Source organism: Nannobrachium achirus, assembly GCF_963921795.1.
Source record: "Nannobrachium achirus genome assembly, chromosome: 5".
NCBI classification, from domain to species: Eukaryota; Metazoa; Chordata; class Actinopteri; order Myctophiformes; family Myctophidae; genus Nannobrachium; species Nannobrachium achirus.
In genome coordinates this window covers 9,659,668-9,681,205 of record NC_137814.1, presented here as the reverse complement: position 1 = coordinate 9,681,205, position 21,538 = coordinate 9,659,668, and the positions used below count along the sequence as shown (strand labels likewise).

At 42.3% G+C, this 21,538-nt stretch overlaps 1 protein-coding gene across 1 annotated transcript in view; it reads right to left on the bottom strand.

Moving 5' to 3' along the window:
* piezo2b (piezo-type mechanosensitive ion channel component 2b) overlaps positions 1-14,467 on the bottom strand; it is a 202,797-nt gene extending 188,330 nt beyond the window's left edge. Inside the window, exon 1 of the mRNA XM_080726880.1 lies at positions 13,720-14,467. Coding sequence (XP_080583006.1) covers positions 13,720-13,783 — 64 coding nt within the window. The 5' untranslated portion in view covers positions 13,784-14,467. The remainder of the gene's footprint in view (positions 1-13,719) is intronic.
* Positions 14,468-21,538: the final 7,071 nt, after the last annotated feature.

The following is a 21,538-nucleotide window of genomic DNA, read 5'->3' as shown; positions in this document are numbered from 1 at the left end:
GGAACAAAATCAAACCAATCAAATCTTTCAGTTGTAATCATTTTTTGGCAGTTGTAAATCTGCATTTTATGAAGCCACAAAAGATAGGCCTATATTTAAACGTGGTAAAACATTGGAGCTTTAGCAATGGACAACATTTTAGTGGCTAATGCAAGGATTGAACCCCCGACCCTTGACACACAAGTCTGACTCTCAGCCCACTAGACTACCTTCAGCCTGTTGATGAGAGATCATTGTGTTGGCTAGAGTTAGTTCGCCTGCTACAGTGAGTTTGAGATGCATTATTATAATAACTATAATGTCAAACTAATTGTGTGGAAAGTCGTATAAAATGCATGTTATGGAACCGTTTACAATTCTCTCTGCTAACAAATGTGAATGGAACTCATTAGACAACCTGTAGTATCCTGACAAATCATGTGTGTGTGTTAAAGTAATGTGTTCTTCATTTTGAGGTAGAAATAAGCTTTCAATCAACAGATAGAAGCTTGTTGACAAGTGAAAAGAAAACTACTTTTAATGCTAATGAGTGACTGTAATACAGTAGGCTCATGTACTTTAAGTATTTTGAGGCCAACACTTTCAAACTAAAATATTTGAAAAGTAAAAGTAAAAGATTTGAATACTTTCTACACCACTGGTGGTGAAGGGTATACAAATATGACCCTTTGTTTGAGCGGGATCTTGGTTGAACATGTAGAGCACTTCAGTGCCTAAAGCTGGGATCATACTCGGAACCTCTGGCCATTGTGTGTGTGTGTTGGGGAGGGGGGCACAAAACTCCTGGGCTACACAATAAAACAATCTTTTAATGTATCTGAGTGTAGCCTAACAGATATTATCAAATGGATCAACTATAGTAGTAGTAATAGTAATAGTAGAGTCCGGTGCAAGTCCGGTGCAAGTCTCTGACATTTGACACTCCCGGTCAAGAGTCCATTGTAATGGCCTAAAGTCTGTGGCCATGAGGCTAACAAAAGCAAGGTGTTAAACCAGTAATTTAGCATATCATTGACTCTGAGCATCCTGAGTTAGAACATGTATCCCCGGTGTTCATTTAACTGTTTCTTAACTTGTCTTTAGTTCCTAACTATTTATTTTTCTGTTAAGTGGAAAATATATTTTTCATACTATTATTAAGAACTCTACATTTTTGTTCCTCATCTATTCAGACTTTCCAAGGAGTCGCAGATAAAGGGAGAGATGTTAGCCTACTGCATTACAGTGGTGTATAGTCATCTGCTGGTCTTGTAAGAGGGCTTGTAAGTGGGAGTTTGGGGTTCCATTCCGGCTTGGGGTGCTAACACTATCCAATATCTTGTGTGTTTGCTTTGTCTAAATAACATTGTTTATTGTAATAAACCGTTTTTTATAAAGAAACAAACTCTTCAGTCCCCATGTACTCAAGGAACACCGTACAGGGAAAAAAATCAATACAATAATTGTAATTGTAATTGTAATCACTTTTTGTAAACCTGTATTTTATGGAGACTGAAGATTGCCACTTTAAAGACGGTAAATTAAAAGGATAAGCTCAGGAAAGCCCAATGCTGTTTTACATGGAGATCCTTGTTTAACTCATACAACATTGAATGACAGATAGCCTAACCTAGCTGCTTAAGCTAGGTTCATTGTTAGCAGTTTCGAGTGTTTTTTCAAAGCTGTTGGCCTTCAGTAGGGTGTTCCACATTTTAGTGGTAGAGCAGGATAACAAATTTGACCCTTTGTTGTTGTTTGCTTGCTCTAACATTGTTTAGTGTAATAAACATAGTTGTTTATAAAGAGGCAATCTCTTTAGAAATCATCCTGACTAATTTTATTTAAACAGTGTCTCTCAGTTTCTGCATTTTGTGCGCAGTGGGTGCAAAGTCTGTTTTCTCTAGAGAGCCAGGTATGCCCATGGCAGCCTTTCTCAATCGCAAGATTAGTGCTCACTCGTATCTAGTTAATAGATGTCTTTTGCTTTGGGTCTCTCCTACTCCCCAACCCCCCATGTGAGACAGTTACAGCAACTTTGCCTCCTTAGAACGGGGGTCGACTCCAGGCCCCAGCTCAGAGCCAAACCGGTTTGGCCACTGTATGTTTTTTTCATTCATACGAGCAGTGCAGCTGTAGCTATATGGCTAGTAGTTGTGTGACCTCTGTTGAAGTAGCGATCTGTAAATTCAACACAGTTTGTAGACTAAAATGCAGATTAGCTTATTACTAAAAAAAAAAAAAAAAAAAAAAAAACGTTTGAGGCCTTTTTTTAAAAGTAACATTTCAATGAAATGCCTTATAAACAATAAAACAAACAATAAACAATCAAATGCATTTCCATATAATTAGTGTGAAAATATAATTATTATAATGCACAACAACTTAGCAGACTTTGGATGACATGCAAATGAGTAGTTTAGTACCGCCAATTCTCTGTAGCAGGGGCTCAGGGAGCAATAGGGATCTTGCTCACGGACACATCAATTACTAGCTGGCTTGGCCGGGAATCGAACCTGGGACAAACAGGAGCTTAGGCTCTCTAGGCATTCTCACTAACCACTAAGCTACAGCTGTCTAGGCCAGGATATAGATTTGTTAGTCAGGAGATCAGGGTTTGATTGTTCCTTTAGCCTCTAAAATGCTGTCCATTCAAACTGTTTCCAATGTTTTTATTTAAACCGTATTTTTCTAATTGTTGACTGAATATTTTATGTACTATTATTATTATTATTATAATTATTATTATTCCTGTCATGGGTCGTGAGGAAATTAGAATTCATTAGCATACTTATTATTACAAATCTAGTTGAGTTCTAGGCGCATCTAGTTTTTCATTTGTCAAATGTTTTTAAGTATAATAAACACAGTTGTGTATAAAGCAACAATTGCATTTCAATTCAACCTGAACTCTGCATTGTCAACAATCACAATGAATCTGTTCACCCTTGCCATGTTGCCAACACTGTAATGTAGGGTTCATGGACTCACATGTGCCTCCCTGTGGCAGATCAGCCACATTACATGCTGTAACACCTCTAAAAAAGGTGGTACCACATTTACTCAGCGGCACTACAGTGGTGCCACAGAGGCAGCCAACTGGTGACACTGCCAATCTTAACTGCTAACCACTGTATTATAATTATATTCTCCACACTTATATTCTCCCCAGATTGACAAAATGGTATATTCCCAGGTTCCGCAGGTCAGCTGCACAGGTGCAATGCATTATTGTTAATTGTGGCACGTTTACTAACATGTTAAGTTTAGCTGCCCAAGAAACCGTAGAAAACTGTGTAAAAAACTGACAAAAGTCGTTTTTTTTTTTTTTTTTTTTCAGACATTGTGAAAATAGCCGATCTACTCGCTCACAACGCCTCGCAGCGCGAGGCGTTGTGAGCATGTAGATCTGCTATTTTCACAATAGAACCGTGTTATCCAAAATGTAATGTCTATTTTCCATGAGGACTCCGATCTTTGCCATACCCTTGCTTTTGCTGAACTGACGCCACAGCTGATGATGTGCCCTCAGGCCAAGCATCTGCGCGTCAATTGCCACCTCTTGTGTGCCTCAGCAGCAGTGGGCTTTAATCTACTGGGTACACTGTTGCAGCCTGCCGTCCTGCTCTGTTCATATACTCTCTCTCTCTCTCTCACACACGCACGCACGCACGCACGCACGCAGCCACGCACGCACGCACGCACGCACGCACGCACGCACGCACGCGTACACACACACACACACACACACACACACACACACACACACACACACACACACACACACACACACACACACACACACACACACACACACACACACGCAGCATTTGTACAGTTCTTAATCAACAACAACACACAAAAAAACCCAACATGAAAATCATCAGTTCATATATCAAAAAAAGGGTTTTGGTTAAAACACATTATTTAACCATGTTTTCTTTGCTTTTGTTTCTTTTTTAGTTTTTTGAAAATAGCAGATCAAAAAGCTCGCAGCGCGTCGGGATGCGGCGCGCTGTGAGCTTGTAGATCTGCCGTTATCGCTGTTCAGCGTACGACCAAGTGTACTGTATAGGGCTTGGGTGGTTAATGGGGGACATTCCACCTGGGAAAGAAACTCTTTCTTGTTCAAACGGACACACAGGGGTCACCAGGTGTAAGACCATCCCCCATGCTAATAGTTGTGTATATGTGGTTGTACTCATGTTATGTACAGTCTCTCTATGTGGTTGTACTCATGTTATGTACAGTCTCTCTATGTGGTTGTACTCATGTTAAGTACAGTCTCTCTCCAGACAGATATGTTGTATATGTGGTTGTACTCATGTTATGTACAGTCTCTCTCCAGACAGATATGTTGGCTCCCAGCCTCCCACAAACTTCAAATGCTTTGGACTTTCGAAGAATGTGGAAGAGTTGGGAAAGTCTGTGTGTGTGTGTGTGTGTGTGTGTGTGTGTGTGTGTGTGTGTGTGTGTGTGTGTGTGTGTGTGTGCGTGCACACTAGGGCATTCACAAATAGTGATTTTTAGTATTCAAATTATTCTTCCTCAAAGTATTCGAATAGTCGAATATTCGAACTGGCCAAACTGTCAAATATTAAGTACAAGAAGCGAACTGGGGACCCCCATTCTGATAAGCACTTGGAGAGGCGAACTGGGGACGTTGCGAGACGTTGCGAGGCGTTGTGAGCATGTAGATCTGCTATTTTCACAATATTTATCTGTGGAACCGAGTCACATTAAATGTAATACCTACAATTCCAAGTGCTTGTCAGGATGGGGGTCCCCAGTTCAAATATGTTTATTTTGGGGGTCACTGCCTAAAAAGGTTTGAGAACCCCTGGTATAGAGCATTAACAAATTAATCCACCAGGGGCATTGACAACTCATTCTTATGACTTCCTATCTAGCCAAGCTTTATAAACAATATCTTAAAAAAAAAAAAAAAAAAGAAAAAAAGGCGAATATTCGACTTTGGTGAACAACGTCGAATAGTGACTTTGATATTCGAATATTCAAATATTTGGTGAATGCCCTAGTGCACGTGTGTGTGTGTGTGTGTGTGTGTGTGTGTGTGTGTGTGTGTGTGTGTGTGTGTGTGTGTGTGTGTGTGTGTGTGTGTGTGTGTGTGTGTGTGTGTGTGTGTGTGTGTGTGTGTGTGTGTGTGTGAGAGGGTAAACATGTCTGTGGGTGCATAATGTGCAGTGCACGTGTTGTGAGCATAGTATATCGTTGCTGTTGGCCATTTGAACTTGATCACACTATAGGCGTCACACGAAAGCATCAAAAGCAGCAGATCCACAAGCTCGGGGGGAAAAAAAACATTGCATGAAGCGACCTGTTTTGAGCTTGCAGATCTGCTATTGTAAAAAGTAACAGTTTTGGACATGAGGTTTCCATCCAGCAGAGACAATATGGAGAGTGCGACTGTGTCTGTGTGTGTGTGTGTGTGTGTGTGTGTGTGTGTGTGTGTGTGTGTGTGTGTGTGTGTGTGTGTGTGTGCGTGCGTGCGTGCGTGCGTGCGTGCGTGCGTGCGTGCGTGCGTGCGTGCGTGCGTGCGTGTGTGCTGCTAGAGGGACTGTGTACACATGATCTCAACAGGCAGTTCTTCAATAGAGGTGATGTCAGATTGTCAAACAGGAGAAACAGAAGATGTAACGTCACCAAACAACTCTTTGACTAAAAACACACTACATAAGAGAGAGACAGAGACACACAACAGTATTGTCGCACTAGACACATAATATAGCCTATATTACAATATGATGACTTGTATTCATTCAGCAATATTGGACAACAACAGATAAGCAAATAACAAATTAATCTACTAATTGCCAGATTTATACATTTGACCAATCTGTTTATCCCTTTCACCCACTAAATGGTAAATGGTGCATTTATATAGCGCCTTTATCCAAGGTGCTTTTTATCCAAGGCGCTTTACATAGATTGTGCATTACATTCACCCATTAACTCACACATTCAGACACTGATGGCGGAGGAAACCATGCAAGCCACCAACCTACTCACCGGGAGCAACTAGGGGTTCAGAGTCTTGCTCAAGGACTCTTCGACACTAACTCTGGGGGAGCCCGTGTTCAAACTGGGAACCCTTCGGGAACCCTCCTCCGTGTTTTAATGACGGCCACTCTATCCCTGAGCCACTGCCGCAAAACAAGAATAATGGCCAAGTCAAGTTTTATATATTACTGTTAAGCCCATTTTCTACTTTGTCGTGCGGCCTTGCCGCATGCAGGAAACAACCCATTTTCAGCTAGTGACGCGGCCATATAAATGATCTGTTTTACGGAGATGTAAAAGGATCCACTGATCTACCCTACTGCTGCAGACTGTTTAGTGAGATCATATAACGATGGAAATTCATCGTAATTAGTGACACTCTGCTTGAAAGAGGATGTGATCAATGACTGATATAATGAGGCAAAATGTACAGTATTAAAAAAATACTATTGCGGCCTGTTATATGAAACAGTAGTTAAAAGCCCCCAAAACCCCTCCTGTCTCAAGCTGTTAACTGCACAACACGCCCCTCTTGGCCTGGCATCAACTCTCTCACTCTCTCTCCCGTATATATCTACCCCTATACTGTGTCCCCTGGGCTCTCCATCTGTCTCAATAAAGTGAATATATTAAGGGATGTGGCCCACCCACACCCACTGCTGTGGCATACCAACCAGAGCCCATTCATTCCACTGATATAAAAGCTCACAGCCTCAACATGTAACTGAAGCCATATGCACATAACTGTAGGCTACGGCACGGCACACAGTCCAACATCCAATACTTCAGTCAGCATTGTGCATGTTGCATGTTACGACAGCCAGAAACCATTTTCTTGACCACCAACCATGGATGCTGGTGACAGGAATGTCCATGTCTAAAGATAAGAGACAGTGGATTTTATGAGGGAGAGACTTCAACGCCGAGCATTACAAGTCTGCAGTCTGTTCCTGAACATACATGCAGTATTATATGCACGCCACGCCACGCCACGCCACATGCGCGCGCACACACACACACACACACACACACAACACACACACACATGCAGACACGCACACACACACATGCAGACATGCGCGCACGCACACACACACACACACACACACACACACACACACACACACACGCACACACACACATGCAGACATGCGCGCGCACACACACACACACACACACACACACACACACACACACACACACACACACACACACACACACACACACACACACACACACACATGCAGACACGCACACACACAGACACACAGACGGACAATTCACCCTTTGTTAGCCTTCTGGTTGGTCCCTGACGGACCAACCAGCAGGCTCTATCTGCCTTGTCCCGCCCTGGTTCCGCCTTTTTTATGTTGAATTTGCTAAAACATAATTTTTTGAGAAATAAAAAACATTTAAAAACATGCTGAGTCACTATACTGCCACTGAGCAGCTCCATTTTACTGAAACCAAGTTTGAAATTAGAATTGAACACACAGAATAACAATACGAAGCAACTGAATTACAATGGTAGTGGATGGAGTGTCCCACCAAATGTCCCACCAAGACACAGCAACCAATGGGTGTGAAGAGGGGTGGGACAACGGGCGGGACTTGACAAAGGGTGAATTGAGGTGTCATGGCAGCACTAGCGGTAAATGTGTAAAAACAGTGTACTGTAGATACAGGTAAGAGTAGAGAGATAACAATGAGAGATAACAATGAGATATTAGTCAAATTATAATGTACATCATCAATAAATAATAGTACAATCTATCATCAATTCAACTTGTTCTCGTTCTAGTTAGCAGGCATCTGTTATGGGTTCTGTAGTGTAGTGTACATCCCAGTAGTCCACAAGAGAATGTGAACCACATCCTGACCTGAACAGATCATCCTCCTTCTCGATTGTGACTCTGACTCACTCAATATCATTGATATTGTCTCTCTCTGGAAACCTCATATGTCCAAAACTGTTACTTTTCAGGATTTTAATTCCAAAACAGCAAAAGCAGCAGATCTGCAAGCTCAAAGTGCGCCGCTTCGCACTGCGTTATGAGCTTGTGGATCTGCTATATGCTTTTGTGTGGTGCTGTAGTATGATCAAGTACGGCATTAATTTACATAAAAACAAAAAGCTAGGATATGGATTTTGTAACCCATTTTCCACCCTGTGTCAGTTATCTAACATAATCCTGGGCATTACACTCCCTCTGCCAACCTGGGGAGAAAACGGACTGACCTCATGCTTCCTTCTATGCATGAGGAGTCCAAGCGACTTCTTTTCACCTGACAGGGGTGAGTTATCCCAACCGGTTCCTTTCCCCTCCATCAGGCGCCCCGGCTGGCCAGGGGGAAGCAGTATAGAGACCAGGATTACTGCATGTTTTTTGTGAGGGTATCTACCCTAGGAGACACGGGAATAACATGCAAACTCCACACAGAAAGGCTTTTGCCAACCCCACCTAGGGCTAGGGTATGGGCACTGATGACGCGGGGGAGAGAACACGCCCCCAGCACCCACAGCATCCCCAGCGGGAATCGAACCCAGGACCCTCTAACTGTGAGGCGACAGCACTACCGGAGATAAGAGGGGCGGCATAGCTCAGGGGTAGAGAAACTGGTATTAGAGCACGAAGGGTATAAATCCCGAAGGGTTCCCAGTTCGAATCCGGGCTCCCCCTGAGTTAATGTCGAAGGGTCCTTGGGCAAGACTCTGAACCCCTAATTGCCTCCAGTGAGTAGGTTCGTGCCTTGCATGGCTTCCTCCACCACCGGTGTATGAATGTGTGTGTGAATGGGTGAATGTAATGCACAATCTATGTAAAGCGCTTTGGATTAAAAGCGCTATATAAATGCACCATTTACCATTTACCATAAGAGGTTTCTGCCCAACAGCAACGAAATGTATGAGGGAGTAACAGGCTGAACGAGGATGATGAAACTCCCTCATCCTGAACATACACAGTATAATCCTCAGCATTAAAGGTGGTAGAAGTGATATTCTTTAGTTAAATGTTAAATCGCTCTATTCTGATAGTAATCATAAGTCTCTCCAGCTTTATGGTAAAGAGAAAATAATGTACATTATCAGGTCAGACTCAGGATAGGATTTGAACAGACAAAATTGAAACTGTAAAACTATCAAACTGAAGCTGACAAGACTTTGTGAGGTTCTCCCTCCTTGATTGGATTTAAAAAAAAATTGTATTATTATTATTACTAAAGAGCTGGAGAGATGGGGGGACTCCTGTTACTGAACAAACACTCTCTGACTCCATACGGTAGCAATGGTCACTTTTGGGAAATATAGATCTTTAACATTTTAACAAGAACTTTCTTTATTTGTATTTATTTTTACCAAAAAAAAAAGACATCAGATCACTTACAGCACCTTTAATTTAACTCAGAGACGGTGCACAAAATGTAACCCAATGGACCCATAAATAATGTTCCATTTGGTTCCATATGTTACTCTCTGAGTGATACAAATGGATAAATAAACACTGATGATCTGACTTTGTGCACCGTTCTCCTTCTCCCACTGACTCCCCCCTCTCCTCATCCCATCATCCCGTCGGCTCCTCCGGCACACACTCTCGAATGAATGACTTGTGCTCATTTGCACTTTGAAAAAACATAAAATATTAAAGGTATGTTTACGATAACAGGAAGGCCATTCCCTCCTCCACCTCCCTCCCTCCCCTCACAACCCGCATTATTAATTCATACCGTTTAAAACGACTTTTTCCACGAATTAATGGAGACGACGCGTGGCCCTCACAACAATTGCCTCTTGGAAATATAAAGGAGGAGTCTGGACTTTCAAGCGATGCATTATGGGGCTTATCTTTGGAAAGCACCCCGGCGGGGTGGATGCTGTTAGCTTTTCAAAGTACTCTGCTCTGGTCTCCGTATATAAGTCAGCCCACTGACTGGTCGTATATAGACACCACACCACCACCACCACGGTGAGAGCTTATTAGTGGTCGTATACGCTAATCCTTCTCAATTGTGGTTCACCGCCGAGGCGCCGAATGACAGCTTTATATTCCCGAGGTAAACCTTCTCTGGGATTGATCGAGATTGCTGACCGAGGTGTGACACAACTCTTACTTAGGGGTCAGTGTGGTTCTCAAACTGTTTCGTGTCAAGGACGCCACCATCGGAAAATATTTAGTGGCCACCAGATACACCCATTAAAAAATGTGTGTATTCCAGATTTGTCCCCAAAAATTCAAGATGTTTTTGAAAAATAGTAGACCAACAATATTTAGGGTTAAAGTGGTTGAACTGGCCTTTGCACACACACTCCTTGGCTGGCAAACCACAACCTCCGCCCCTGATTTCTCACATGGCCCTCTTCTAGCACCACTATGAGGTTGCTTTTTGCAGACTCTTATCTCCCTCCGTTGCCCCTATCCATGCCAAACTTTGCACACACACTCCTTGGCTGGCAAACCACAACCTCCGTCCCTGATTTCTCACATGCCCCCCTTCTAGCGCCATCATACGGTTGCTTTTTGCAGACAACATTATGCGACCAGACGGTCGATTATCTCCCGATTAGGGAGTCTTACTGGTATATTAACTGATTGTGCTCAATGTGCTGGGGATCCACTGGAAGTTGGAACCCACTCAATGAACCCAGGGAGTTTTCCCCGGACCCCACTTTGAGATCGACTGTCAATAGGTCACCAGAATCCATGGTGTCCTGACGGTAGGCTACTGCTGTGATGACTGATGACCATGTGACGAGGACAGGTCAAGTGATGTGACGAAGAAGGGACTTTTTAATGGTGTGGGAGCTCTGCATGAGGATAGCCGGCTAGGGTCTGTCCGTGTGTTTGACAGTGTGTCTGTGTGTGTGTGTGTGTGTGTGTGTGTGTTCGTTGCCCGGAGCTAATCTTGCAAAACTGCTGCACCAATTTTCTGGTGTACGGTCGGTGCCAGTAGGCTAACTTCCAGCATTTTGTATGGAGTTGTGGCAACAGATGTTCAGGAGGCGGAGAAACACACCTTTAGAGTACCCTGCCCTAACACTATTTTATACCATGAGCAAACCACCTAGAAGCCTCTATGCATTTTGCATCCCAGCACCACCCCTTTCACCTCCACAGCTGCTTCCCCTACTCCTCTCTCTCTCTCTCTCTCTCTCTTTTCTCAGGTTCCTGTGTTCTCCCCAAAAACACTCCAAGGTCAGTGACCCTTCCCCCATCCTCTATTTTCAAATAAAAATCACTAACCTTCCACAATGGTGTGTTTTTTGACTAGTGAATCAAGTGGTGGTTCATCAGGGGGTCATCACCATGTTGGCTTGTGGTGGACATTTTTGTAAAAAGAATTGCCGCAGACATAAAAAGTGACTGAACAATAATATTACCAGAAACACACAAAGAGACATAAAGAGATTGACCACAACAGGTCTGTAACTCTGAGTGTACAAATGGAACCAATTTAAAACGTTTGAGAACAACTAGTACCACTGGACTCCTAATGTGCCATAGTGTCATAGTAAATCAGTGTCATACATATTCAAGAAAATTTGGAGACTTTCAGTATTTGGTCTTATGATCAAAATAAGAACATTATAATGGTGTATAACAGGGGTCTTCAACAGGGGGTCCGGGACGCCTGATTATGGATCCCACTGGGAAAGATGGATGGAAACGGCATATAGCGCTCGTTTTCGTTATTGTCCACGACATTGCAAGCGGCGCGAAGGCCAGCGGACCTTGGTCCTGCTCTTTGCGCCCGAGCACCGCAGGCGCGAGTGCCCGCGAGTTACGAAGCCGTGGTGAATGCAATCGTTATATTTATGCCCAGGCCGTAAGGCCTGGGCAAGCGCACGATAAACGCAAATGATAATTGGGTTTTGGTGCACCTCGCGCGGTCCAAGTGACTACAACGGAGCGCTCCCTACGTCCGGTTCAGCCAATCACAAGCTTCAAAAATGAGTCCGGGGCGTGGTTACCCATCTTTCCCAGTGGGATCCATAATCACGCGTCCGGGACCCCTAGGGGGTCCTCAGAGTTACTACAGGGGGTCCTCCAAATCTTCCAATCCTTTTTATATTAACAACTTGAACCTAGTGTCCATTTTCTGAGAACTGTAGCCAAGATCTACAAGCTCACAACGCCTCGCGCTGTGAGGCGTTGTGAGCTTGTAGATCGGCTATTTTCGGCAAAGAGGTTTGGTGTTGAGGGGAAAAAGAGCTGACTAAGTACAGAGTGGTTAAATATCTGAAAACACAAATTGACATGAATCCAAAATAAACCGATGATTGTGCTGTCAAACAACGAAACTTTATGGAATCTATAAAGGTTGTGGGGGTCCCTGCTTCATCTCTCTCTCAACTAAGGGGCCCTTGGCCTGAAAACGTTGAAGACCCCTGGTGTAAAAAAAAGAAAATCTAAAAATGTGCCACGCACAAGACCAAGTCTTTGCCACAGACACATTTGGGTCCGTGTACGGACATATTGATGACCCCTGTAGTACATGCTGCCTGCTACATGGACTCATATGGAGTCTATGACTCATGTGGCTTCATATGACCTCATGTGGCCAGCCTGTGGCCACATGAATTCCCAGATTCACACTGGAGACACACTGTTCTCATGTGGATCCACAGGATCTGATTTTGATTTCTAACTAAAAGTAGTGAGATCAGCAGTGCAGAGGGTGCTTGCTGTTAACTGTAAAGGGGCGACTGTAGCACAGTCAAATGTATTTAACTCTAAGATGGTAAAACTATACCAGTAAGTGTCCATTTGTATTCTTCCAGTTAAATTAAACACTTCTGATTGGAATGAGTGTAACACTCAAGTCAATATCTATCACGTTTTCAAGCCATATGACTAAGGAGTAATACATTAAAACAGAATGCAATCGTAGACTTGGAAGTCCACTCAACAGAGCTGAAGATACAGGGAGACCCCTGTTACTGAACAAACAGCAATGATTGCTATGAAAATATAGAGCTATTTAACACTTATTTGAACAAAATCATTTAACTTATCAATAACGTATTTATAATATACAATATAATATGATCAGATGACACACTAAATAAATACAGTGTAGTTTGCTTTCGTCAGCCACTTCTGCAATTCAACAAATTGTCTTAGAATAGCGCAGCTAGACTTTAAAATTAGTTGAATAAGCTGTAGATACATGTATATTGTTGTAGCCTAAACTTTGACAGGCTTTAGCACATGCTACTTATAAGATACAATAGCCTATAATTTTGTTTTGTTTTTGAACACTTATTGAAAGATGACTTTTATATCATAAAAGGTTTTACTGGCCAGTGGCCACAGTGGCCAATCTATCAATTTGCATACATTCATGTGGTCTGAGATGGCATGCCATGCAAAGTGCAATTTACGAGATTCTTTGACTCTTGACATTTAAGCTTTAATGGTGCTTTGTCTTTGCACTGCATTTTCCTCTAATAAAATGTTAATAAAAGAATATTAATAGACGTTTAAGTGGTAGTTCATTATAGGCTATTCATCACAGCAATAATGAACTACTATTTGCAGTCTAAATTACTTGCTTAGAGAGCATTATATTTCCAATATTAGTCCTATCTCAACAGGGTAGCTTACATTTCTCAGCTTTAAACATCACAATGGCATTCCTTACATGTTCAAAGCATAAATCAACCTCTTTTGGGGGCGCATAGAGGTGCGTCAAATTGTGGATCATCGTCCCAAAACTCACCTGCGGCAAGACATAGTGGAAGAAGTAATCTGAAGATCAGTCCACACACCACCTCAGAAGCCATCGCTTTAGGACGGCTGGACTACTGAACCCTGGTCCACGGTCAAGGTCCTGTCCTGTCCTGTCCTGTCCTGTCCTGTCCTGTCCTGTCCTGTCCTGTCCTGTCCTGTCCTGACCTGTCCTGGTCCACGGTAAAGGATGAGGGGACTGGGGGACTGTCCTGTCCTTGTCCACAGTCCAAGGATGAGGGGACTAGTGTCCAGTCCTGCTGTCTGTCCCACTGTCCTGCGCTCCTCTGTCAGATGGTCCCTGCGGTTGGCATCAAACAGGTGTCTCCCACACGGCCACCACATCAGTCCAGATGTCCTCCTCCCAACGGCTTCATTGTTATTATTATTATTGTGGCATATTTGGCAACAACTGTTATTCCACGCTGACAAACTGTGCGCGTACCACGTTTTCCCACGCCATTATTTGCGTTGCCGGTGTGCACTGTCACAAACATTATCTTTAAAAGTTATCCATATAAAAATATAAAATACATTGTGATATATTCACGGCATGTTGACGGAGTACAAGTGCATAGCGTTAAGTGGATCAGGTGTGGGAGTAGCGGTGCTGTTATAGGAACAGAAAGGGGATTAAAGAAATTATAATTTTAAGGAAAAAGGAGCTGGCAACTTCTCAAGTCCAATTGGTCCACCTTTTCCAACAGAAGGAGATTGGTAAACAAACAACAAAGACCCCCCCCAAAACTGAACGGTGCTCCGACACACTATTACCTTGTATTGTAACAGCAGGCTCTCTCTCTCTCTCTCTCTCTCTCTCTCTCTCTCTCTCTCTCTCTCTCTCTCTCTCTCTCTCTCTGTGTGTGTCTCTGTGTCTCTCTACCTCCGGGCTCCGGCTGCTCTTTGACGCATCGATGAAATTTGACTTTCTGACTTCTGGCCAACACACAACTGTAGAGGACCGCCCTGGTTGATTGGCATCTACAAACAGCCAATCACGAGACTCAAAATTGGTCTGAGCGGACCGTCCAGCCCCTTTGGTGGATGCAGGGAAAAAGCAATTTTTTGTATTTTATTTATATATTATTATTTTGCATGTTCTGGTGTTCAGTTATAATAATAATACTAACATTCAATATACTAAAAATGTAATCAAGTAGTAGAATAAAACAAGTTATACATAACTGATAATCGTGGGGGGGGAAGCAAACGCCATAATCCAAAGAAAGACACCTGTAAATTGATTGATTGATTGATTGATTGATTGATCGATTGATTGATTGATTGATGATTTTATTAGAGGTTTGCATAGGAAAAGGTAGCCTACATGACAGTACAGTACAGCCAACTGAGCCAAGTAGGCGTGCGTGAGCAACTGGTTTTGTGTTATCACTTTCCACTTTGCACTGGTGGTAGGTCTACAACACGTCTCATTCAGTTCAGGTCAGACTTGCAGCTTCTTTTGGGAGAGATACAGCGACGCCTATTGGTGTCAAGTCGGCACAACACACCAGGGAATCAAGATTTACTTTTACAACAGAAAAATCCTCAGTTAATTTTACTCTGAGAGTGTAGCCTACTGTACAATCAATTGGACCCGACATTTGTAGACCTACACTCTCAGAGTTACAAATGTATGCAGGCTATAATAATAATGTACACTTTCAGAGTTACAAATGTATAAATGAAATGTGGGAGGATTGTTCTGTGTAACTCAATATCACAATTATTGTATTGCCTATGTTTACACTGACGCAGTGGTCTAGAAACATTTCAACTATTTACTCAATAAATATAACCAACATAGAATTCTGTAGAATGGAGGTATAATGTACAGTATACCAGTAAGACTCCCTAATCGGGAGATAAGCGACCGTTGGTCGCTTATCTCCACAAATAGGCCAAAAGTTTGTTTTACCAATTATCAAGACATACGGGCAGTTGACAGTTTGCCATGGTTACTCATTGAAGTTGAATTTCCATATATGGAGATAACCTACGCATCACACTAAGTCTGACCTCACCAGCCCATATTTGGGCATGAGCAACTTATGTCTCCATATATGGAGATATGATGACATCACACAGTCCTCAGCCGATGATGTGGCGTGATGTCATACAATACACAAACGAGCCCTACAGTATAAAGGGGCAATTCTTGCCAGGAAAGAAGCATTTCTTCGACTCAGACCTTATCGCCAGGGTTGGCTTATAGCAGCTGTCGGTAGGACCATATATGGATTCTGTTAGTGTGGATCTCCTAACAGGGCATCATCTGGGATACCATCCCTTTTATGCCCATATATGGAGATCCCTAACAGAATCCCTTTCATGCCCATATATGGAGATCCCTAACAGAATCCCTTTTATGCCCATATATGGAGATCCCTAACAGCATCCCTTTTATGCCCATATATGGAGATCACTAACAGCTAACATAATCCCTTTTATGCCCATATATGGAGATCCCTAACAGAATCCCTTTTATGCCCATATATGGAGATCCCTAACAGAATCCCTTTTATGCCCATATATGGAGATCCCTAACAGAATCCCTTTTATGCCCATATATGGAGATCCCTAACAGAATCCCTTTTATGCCCATATATGGAGATCCCTAACAGAATCCCTTTTATGCCCATATATGGAGATCCCTAACAGAATCCCTTGTATGCCCATATATGGAGATCCCTAACAGAATCCCTTTTATGCCCATATATGGAGATCCCTAACAGAATCCCTTTTATGCCCATATATTATGGAGAAATCCCTGCTCTGAGTATCTGACATCAGTGTGATGTCACCTGTTTATGCCCATATATGGAGATCCCTGCTCTGCGTATCTGGTTGCTATGGTAAACAGTTGGTTGCTAGGGTAAAAAAACATGGTTGCTATGGTAAACAGTTGGTTGCTAGGGTAAACAGTTGGTTGCTAGGGTAAAACCATGGTTGCTAAGGTGGTTGCTAACGTACACTAACAAACCAGCAACAACAGACTGTTGCCACAGCAACGTACACAAAGGTTTGTGTACACATGTGGTGTGATGTCATACTGATGCGGAGATATGAGCAGGGCAAAGGTGTGACGTGTGACGTGTGACGGACGGACGGACGGACGGACGGCCGGTGGAGGTTTTCATAGTAAACTGCTCCCTGACGGTCGCAACTATACAATATATACAATGTACTCTACCGTATACGTACAATCTGGACCATACAGACTGTTGAGGCTGGTATAAGTAGATCAATAATTAGTTATTGATAATTGTACATGCTCAAGGTGTAAATAATGTATACATAATAGTAAAGTTGTCAAATGTTCACACACAGGCTCTCACAAGCACACACACATAATACACGCATTGCAGTAAGACCCAACTCAGTGGCCTTGTGGTTAGAGTGTCTGCCCTGAGACTATTCTTTAAAACTGGTACCCAATGCCTCCCTGCTTGGCACTCAGCATCAAGGGCTGGGTTGGGGGTAAGTCCCTGTGACATATAGCCTACTACAGGGGTCTTCAACAGGGGGTCCCCTGAGTTACTACAGGGGGTCCTCCAAATCTTTGAGTGATAGAAACGTTTTTTTCCTCCTTTTTTATATTAACTACTTGAACCCTAGCATCCATATTCGGAGAACTTTAGCCAAAAATAGCAGATCTACAAGCTCACAACACCTCATAGCACGAGGCGTTGTGAGCTTGTAGATCGGCTATTTTTGGCAAAGAGGTTTGGTGTAGAGGGGAAAAAGAGCAGACTAAGTACAGAGTGAAAGGTCAAGTTTATTAAGTATTGACGGTTCAAGTGGATAAATATCGAAAAACACAAATTGACATGATTCCAAAATACACTGATGATTGTGCTGTCAAACGATGAAACTATATGGAATCCACGAAAAGGTTGTGGGGGTCCCTGCTTCATCTCTCTCTCAACTAAGGGGTCCTTGGCCTGAAAACGTTGAAGACTCCTGGCCTACTAGCATCATGTCCAGGGTGAGGGTGTAGACCAGGAAACAATGCAGGAGCTAGGCTCCTGTCCTGTCCTGACCTATACACTACAGAAAGAGGAGATAGGCTCCTGTCCTGACCTACCTATACACTACAGAAAGAGGAGATAGGCTCCTGTCCTGACCTACCTATACACTACAGAAAGAGGAGATAGGCTCCTGTCCTGACCTATACACTACAGAAAGAGGAGATAGGCTCCTGTCCTGACCTATACACTACAGAAAGAGGAGATAGGCTCCTGACCTGCATGGGCCCCAATGCTCATTGCCAAGGTGACAGTAGAAACAAAATAACTATTGTAACACTACATGAACAACAGAGAATGACACAACACTGCCAGGGTTGCAGGTTTAATCTATGTAGGTCAGAGTTATTAAGACTGTCAGGGTTACATGTTACATTTTGTCCCATACTTTGTATAACCAGTATTTAGAAATATATAGTGGTTGATAAAATGGAAGCGAGGATGATTTAGTTCAAAACAGTGAAGCAGCAAAATGCGTTAAAGTATAACTGATCTGAAAATAGATCAACCTCTGTACATTGAATCTACACAATATAGGCTACAGTATGATTCAACATGCATAACACAGCAAAATATATAGCCTACAACATTCTCCTCGCGGAAATATCTAAGCTCATAAAGCTTCTACTTGGGTTCATTTATTATCATTATTTCTTTCAGTTCCAAACAATCAGCTGCATTTATGATTAAGCCTATTTATGACTATAGAATTATGATCGACTGCTGACATCATGTTTACTTGTCGTCCGCATAACGACAAGGTGAGAGCATTGGTGATGACCACATTCTGTAATGCAGCATTAACATACACAATAAAATATAAGAAACAATCGATGATGAATTATTTGCACGCTTTGATTTTTTAATGACTTTATTGACAAGGAAATGATAAACTCTCAGAGGTCTCCTCTGAAGTCCATTAGGCTGTGTTGTGTATAGGAGGACAGTAAGGTGGTGTGCAGTCTTGCTGTCTGTGCCAAATGCTCTCCTCTGTGCTCCTAGACATGGAAATGCAGGCACGTGCACACATAGACATCAAAGGGGGCTCGAGCCCCTGCCCTTTTATCCGCCTGTAAAAAGTGCCCTCTCCAGACCATAAATGCAGGTGAAAGAAATGCAAATGCCCCCTTTCCATGCCATACCTGACGGCAGCATTCAAGAGAATTTGCCCTGTCCAAACTCTCCCGAACTTGAATGCAGCATCTTGTGTTCACAGAATTGCCCTCTCTGTGTAGAAAGCCATGCTGTTACACCACATCTCTTCTGGGATTGACTTGATTATGCTTAGTTCAGTGTGGTATCAAGCACCAAAAATAGCCGACCTCCAAGCACACAACGTGTTGCAGCGCGAGGCGTTGTGAGCTGGGAGGTCAGCTATTTGTGATATTTTCACCAAAAGGCCCTTTTAGAAATGTCAGTCCCTGCCTCTCTAACATTCTCTGCACATCCCTGTGGAAATGTACTGTGGTGTAGTATAGTGTACAGCTCTTACACCCATACGAGTCACACCATGAATCACACTTTGGCCTAATCACTGAAACGGACATGGTTTATAGAAAATAAAGAAAACAAACATCTAGATGCTGCACAGGGGGAAAAATAGAAGTGTTGGCTCAGAGCATATAATTTTTCCCTGGAAAGCCCAGACAAGACTATGATGTTGTGGATCTATGACAGCTGTGGCTGGCCATAGAAGGATAGAAGTCGCCATGGTGCCGGACTGGACTGGCAGCCAGCTAATCAATAGGCTAATCATTCGGACAGTCTTTGATTTTATTTCTGCCGTTTGAAGTTCAGACCTGATGGACTAGTCCTTTGGATAAATGGATATCTTAAGCAACCACTTGTCTTTGATCCATTATTCATCAATTTCTTGAGAGGCCGTTATCGATAAGTTCTTGGACCAAATGGACCAAACTGTTCTAAGTAGGCCTACTCTGTGTGTGCTTGATGGTTGGACCAGTTCCCTCCTGGATCCCCCCCCCCCCCCACCCCACCCCCCAAGAAAAATGAATATCACGTTTATGATATGAGTGACAGGAAACATGCTTAAATATCCCATTGTTATGCTTTTAAGCCCCCAGACAATTATTTTTCTTCGTTCGTATTTTATCAAATTGATTCATAGTTTTAGCAGCCTATTGGCTGTGAAAGGTACCCTCAAAATTGTTAAATGATTTCAAGTGCGAAAACTGTACATCTGCTACTATTTTAATATAACTTACTTACTTGTTTTCCTTGTTTTGTTTATTTTCTTTCTCACTCTTTACCCATTTCTTGAAAATGTTGTTGTATGCTTGTATGACGAAGAATCTCATCCAATTTCTACATGTGTAAACCTGTGGCGTGATAATAACATTTAATCAAAATTGTTGATTGTATTGATGTTTACAAGTCTAAACAACCAGTCTGTTCAAAGAAACACATGATCAGAAATCCATTAAAGATGACAGGAGGAGTTCATGAGCTTACACAGTGTCATATCATAGGAGTAAGAGTTAAGACCCCTGGGCCCTATTATGATCCAGGTCTTATGCCTTATGCCTTAACTTCTTTGCCTTTTTTTACTATTTTGTTTTTGTTTTTTAAATATTTCAAATAGCTGATCTGCAAGTTCACAACGTGCAGATGTAGATCAGCATTTGAAACATTTAAAAATGTTTTTCGAAATAGTGAAAAAAAGGTAAAGAAGTTAAGGCATAAGGCATAAGACCTGGATCATAATAGGGCCCAACTTGCCTCTGCACTCACATGTTGGGACACTTATCATAAGTGACTTATGGCCAAAAGACTTATGGCCAAATAGTCTTGAAGCCATCATTAAACTAAATGTATATACATGTATATACATTTTAAGATTTTTTGGGGGGCTTTCATGGTCAGGGTACTAAAGTATCGTTAGATTTTCAATAGGAATTCAATTATAAAAAATCATTTTTCTCTCAATTTTCTAATTTTCTAGCTCCCCATAAAATCAAATATTGGTTCATTTTTCCAATTTTCTAGCTTGCAAAAAAATCAGGAAAATGCTTCAATTTTTTAAATGTGTGATTCATATTTGTCATTATTTGATTTGGAACCGACAAAGGAAAAACATCTTTAAAAAAGGTATTTTTCATTTTTTTTACCACATTACGAATATCAAAAAATGGACCAATTTTTCCAATTTTCTAGCTTGCAAAAAAATCAGGAAAATGCTTAAATTTTTTAAATGTGTGATTCGTCTTTGTCATTATTTGATTTGGAACCGACAAAGGAAAAACATCTTGAAAAAGGTATTTCTTAATTTCTTACCCCATTACAACAATCAAAAAATGGGCCCATTTTTCCAATTTTCTAGCCCACAAAAAAATCAGGAAAATGCTTAAAATTTGCTCAATTTTTTGAATGTGTGATTCATATTTTGGCATTATTTGATTTGGAACCGACAAACAAAAGATAGGCCCATTATTCAATTTTCAAGTCCAGGAAAGAAATCGTCATCATGAATGTCACGTGACCACGTGTCAAGTCACATGGTACACAACTTCAAAATAAAAGCTGTAGGCTAGTCTAACATCCAAGTAATAGGATCAACATGCAGGCAGGCAGGGGGTCCATGAGGGGTTTACAAGGGGGTCCATGGCTGGTTCCCAAAGTGTGGTTTGCGGACCCCCAGGGTTTCTATGGCTGGTTCACAACAGCCTGGTACACGTACAGCCATGGCTGGTTCCCAAAGTGTGGTTCGGGGACCTCTTGAGGTCCATGACGGATTTCCAAGGGGGTCCATGGCTGGTTAGCAAT